Below are 3,733 nucleotides of genomic sequence, written 5' to 3'. Positions count from 1 at the left end.
GTCACGTTGTAACTATGAAATAGTGCATAGGGGTACATAAGAAGATTTGGAGAGAAATGGTGTATGCATAGTAATATAAAATTAAAAATCATTACATTAAAGTGGTGATGTAGATGTTGTAAGTAAGAATAGTTTAGAGACGTGGTGAGATAGATAAGTAAATACTTATCCATACACATGTACTGCTCTAAAAGACCTATTTGATTTCTAGCACACACATCAGGTAGCTCAAAGGTACCAACACCTTCAAATCTTATTGGATCCAACTACTTAATCTTCCTTGGACATATACATTAATGTGTACATACACACAAAACAACACATACAGATAATTAAAATATTTTCATCTTCAGATTCGGAACCCTTTCATGGATTTCCTTCATCTGATAGTTTGTATTTTTGTGAGCTTTTCCCACTGACTTTCTATGTGTCTCCAGATCTTGAATTTCCTTGATCTGACTGTTTGTCTTTCCCTGGATTTGTTCAAGTGCCTCTCTGTAGGCCTCTTTAATGTTTTCAATCTGTTTGGCTGCATCTTCCTGCATTTCTTTTCAGATTTTATTCATTTCATCCTTTATCACCCTCAATACTATGGATTGGTGGTCATTTTCTTTTGTTTCAATTGTGTTTGAGTTCTCAGGGTTGATTTCATTCGCATTGTTGGTATTTGGAGATGATATGTATATGTGTATATATATATATATATATATATATATATATATATATATATATATATATATATATATTGCTTTTTGCTGTTTATGGTTTTGTGCTGACCTCTACTCATCCTTAGTCTCTGACATTCGGGACCCTGATCCATGCTCTCCATTTCCCCTGGGCCAAGGAGCTCACAGAGAGTCAGCAGGTATGGCATGCACACATTCACACAGGCACTCACACCCAGGGGTAGGAAGCTTTAAAGCTTTGGCTGGAGGTGTCTCAGCAACTACCTGGGTCCTTGTTTTGGCCCTGGGTCTCTCCATGGATTGGTGGGCCTGATGTATGCTCTCCATTCCCCCTGGGGCAGTGGGACCGCAGATGGTCAGAGGAGAAGACAGTGGACACAGTTGATGCAAACACCCTAGGCTCTGTGTTTTGGTTTTCTGCACATGCTACCATGGTCTCCAGCTCCGGAGGCTTTCTCAGAACTTGCGGGTCTGTCTGAGCTCAGAACCACCCATTTTCCTGTCTTTTTCCTGTGCTAGCCACTCCAGCTTGGAGTTACACCACCCACAGTTCAGTCTCAGATTAGACAACCTGAGTGAACAGCTTTAGCATTGTGTCTGGAGGATATGTCCCCAGCTGCTGATTCCCTGTGGGACCCTTACCTACTTACCTGCCTGCAATGGTTTTTTGGCCTCTTGAAAGGCATTCCCTTGGTAGTCACCTATTTTAGAGACCCTCTCGGTACTAAGCATACAATTGCAACAAAAGAGAAAATAATTTCATGTTTTCCCTTCATTACCTTGTTGTCACCAGAAAACGTGTTTTTATTAAACTATTATTTGGGTGGGAATCAATTTATTTACAAAATATATGTTTAAAATTTACATCCCTCAACCATGATTCATTTAGAAAATAAGGAAAGCCATTAATTAACTGTACACTTCCAGTATTGAGAAACACTTTGTTTATCAGAAACAGAGAGAAGGCTCATATTTTACACTAGGAAAAAACTGGACACGTTTGAATGTCTTGTCTATGTAATGTATCCTGAAGACAGTTTCACTTTTATCTCAAAGTTGCTAAAACAATATTGTGTTTAACGGTTTGTGGTATAATGGGTGATCTGTGAGCTAGAGGCAGGGAATATTCCAATTACAGACTTGTTCAAGTTTTGTTAATTATAGACATTTATGTTAATAAAAGCTGTAAAGTGAAAGCAGGAGTCATTTAACAAAACACAAGTAAATAAAACATACATGTAACTTTGGTAGCTATAACAGACGAGACCCTATCACATGATGATAAATACAGATAGCATGTCAAATGAAACAAAATTTTTTCACCGAGTTTTTTTTTTGGTCATGATGGTTATTGCAAGTCTCACAGAGACATGGATACTGAATTCTAGAGCTTACTTCTCAACAGGAAAATCATGTTAGCCTCCCCAAAATGGCACAAGATACTGGAAAAGAACATGGTAATTCCTTTATCCACAGAGCATAAACGTTTTGAATTAGCAGAAAGTTTCCTAGGTTAACCATGACATTTTGCCATTTGTAAGAGTCTATGACAAGAGATAGAAGAAATAATCAGGATAATCGGAACTGAGCATTTTTCAAATACAATCTTCCCCAAGTACCCACTGGAGCCTGGGCCTCATCTGAGCTTAAGAAAAAGGGCTCATTGTCTGTGTTTAGAAGAAAAGTAACAGGTTTTTTTTCTAGATGAACAAAATCTCGTATCATATATGATGAAGAACGTTATATATCATGTTGCTGAATGAACAGAAAATACAATTGAGCACATTTATACCTCCTGTGCACAGTTCTTAGGAAAAGCAAAAATATCTCAAGCTGTTATAGTGTACAGATATCAGAGTGTGTCCTCACCTACCTCTCCTATTCCAAATACCAGTGCGCTTTGCCCTGAATCTTGTGATGGAAATGGCTCACCAGTCCTGTGATTTGTCCTAAGAATGTGATCCTTGTGATGTCAGCAGCTTCTTTTCTATGGTCGAATATATTTTTGGCATTAAGTTCTTTTAGACTGAATATATATTATATATATCATATTATGCATATTATATATGTAGTATTACATAAGTGTGTGTGTGTCAACATGAGCACTCTCTTTTATCATAGGTTACAGACTACAAACAGAGAATTTTCTACGAAATCATTAGATCTCATGACTCCAGAAACAACACTCAGTTATTTCTGCAACTGATTCTGCACTGCCCCTCTTTTCCATGTGAGCTCTGAGCCCCCTGCTGGTCCTGAGCACTACTACAAGGAGGTTTGTGTCTCGGTTCACACTGAAAGCCTGTCACTGTGCACTGTACAGTAATAAATGGCGGTGTCTTCAGTTCTTAAGCTGTTCATTTGCAGGTAGAGACTGCTTTTGGAATCATCTCTTGAGATGGTGAATCTTCCTTTTACAGACTCCGCATAGTATGTTTCATAATTATTAGGTTTGTGTTTAATTACACCAACCCACTCCAGCCCATTTCCTGGAGCCTGGCGAACCCAGTGCATCCAGTAGTCACTGAAAGTGAATCCTGATGTGGCACAGGAGAGCTTTAGGGAACTTTCAGGCTTCACTAAGCCTCCCCCTGACTCCACCAGCTGCACTTCACCCTGGACTCCTGCAAACACAGAGAATTCTCTCAGTCAAGTGTCACAAATATCCATTGTCACTATCACTAACATCCAGTCACACACTTAGAATCCCTTCTAATAAGTTACCATTTAAAAGAACAAAAAGGAAAATCCAGCTCAGTCTCAACTCCATGTTGGATGTTCCCTGTTCAAGTTGATCAATGAATGTGAGTCTTGAGGTATCTGCCTTCATTAGAGCTGTAACATTGCAGTTGGTTTTTATGAGGAGAGAGGGACTTTATTTGCATATCTTGCTGCTATATCATGAAGTGAGCAATGTAACCTTTAGAGAACAAAAGAAATGGTGCAGGTGTCTGTGATGAAATAGGGTCAAGATGGCATTTACAAAATTAAAGTATTGCTATTGTCCTGAGTGCTTAGCTCAGTTAGTAGAAAACATCATTTTTTCA

The 3,733-nt window shown here is 38.6% G+C and overlaps 1 gene segment (V, D, J or C); it reads right to left on the bottom strand.

Moving 5' to 3' along the window:
• Positions 1 to 2,975: 2,975 nt before the first annotated feature.
• On the bottom strand, positions 2,976 to 3,520 carry LOC127186564 (immunoglobulin heavy variable 3-72-like). The segment is given in 2 exon segments: positions 2,976 to 3,310; positions 3,411 to 3,520. Coding segments are annotated over 2 exon segments (441 nt in total).
• Between the last annotated feature and the right edge of the window lie 213 nt (positions 3,521 to 3,733).

Source organism: Acomys russatus, unplaced genomic scaffold, assembly GCF_903995435.1.
Source record: "Acomys russatus unplaced genomic scaffold, mAcoRus1.1, whole genome shotgun sequence".
NCBI lineage: Eukaryota > Metazoa > Chordata > Mammalia > Rodentia > Muridae > Acomys > Acomys russatus.
Note: the sequence above shows the minus strand (reverse complement) of the source record. Positions and strands in the feature narration are given on the sequence as shown.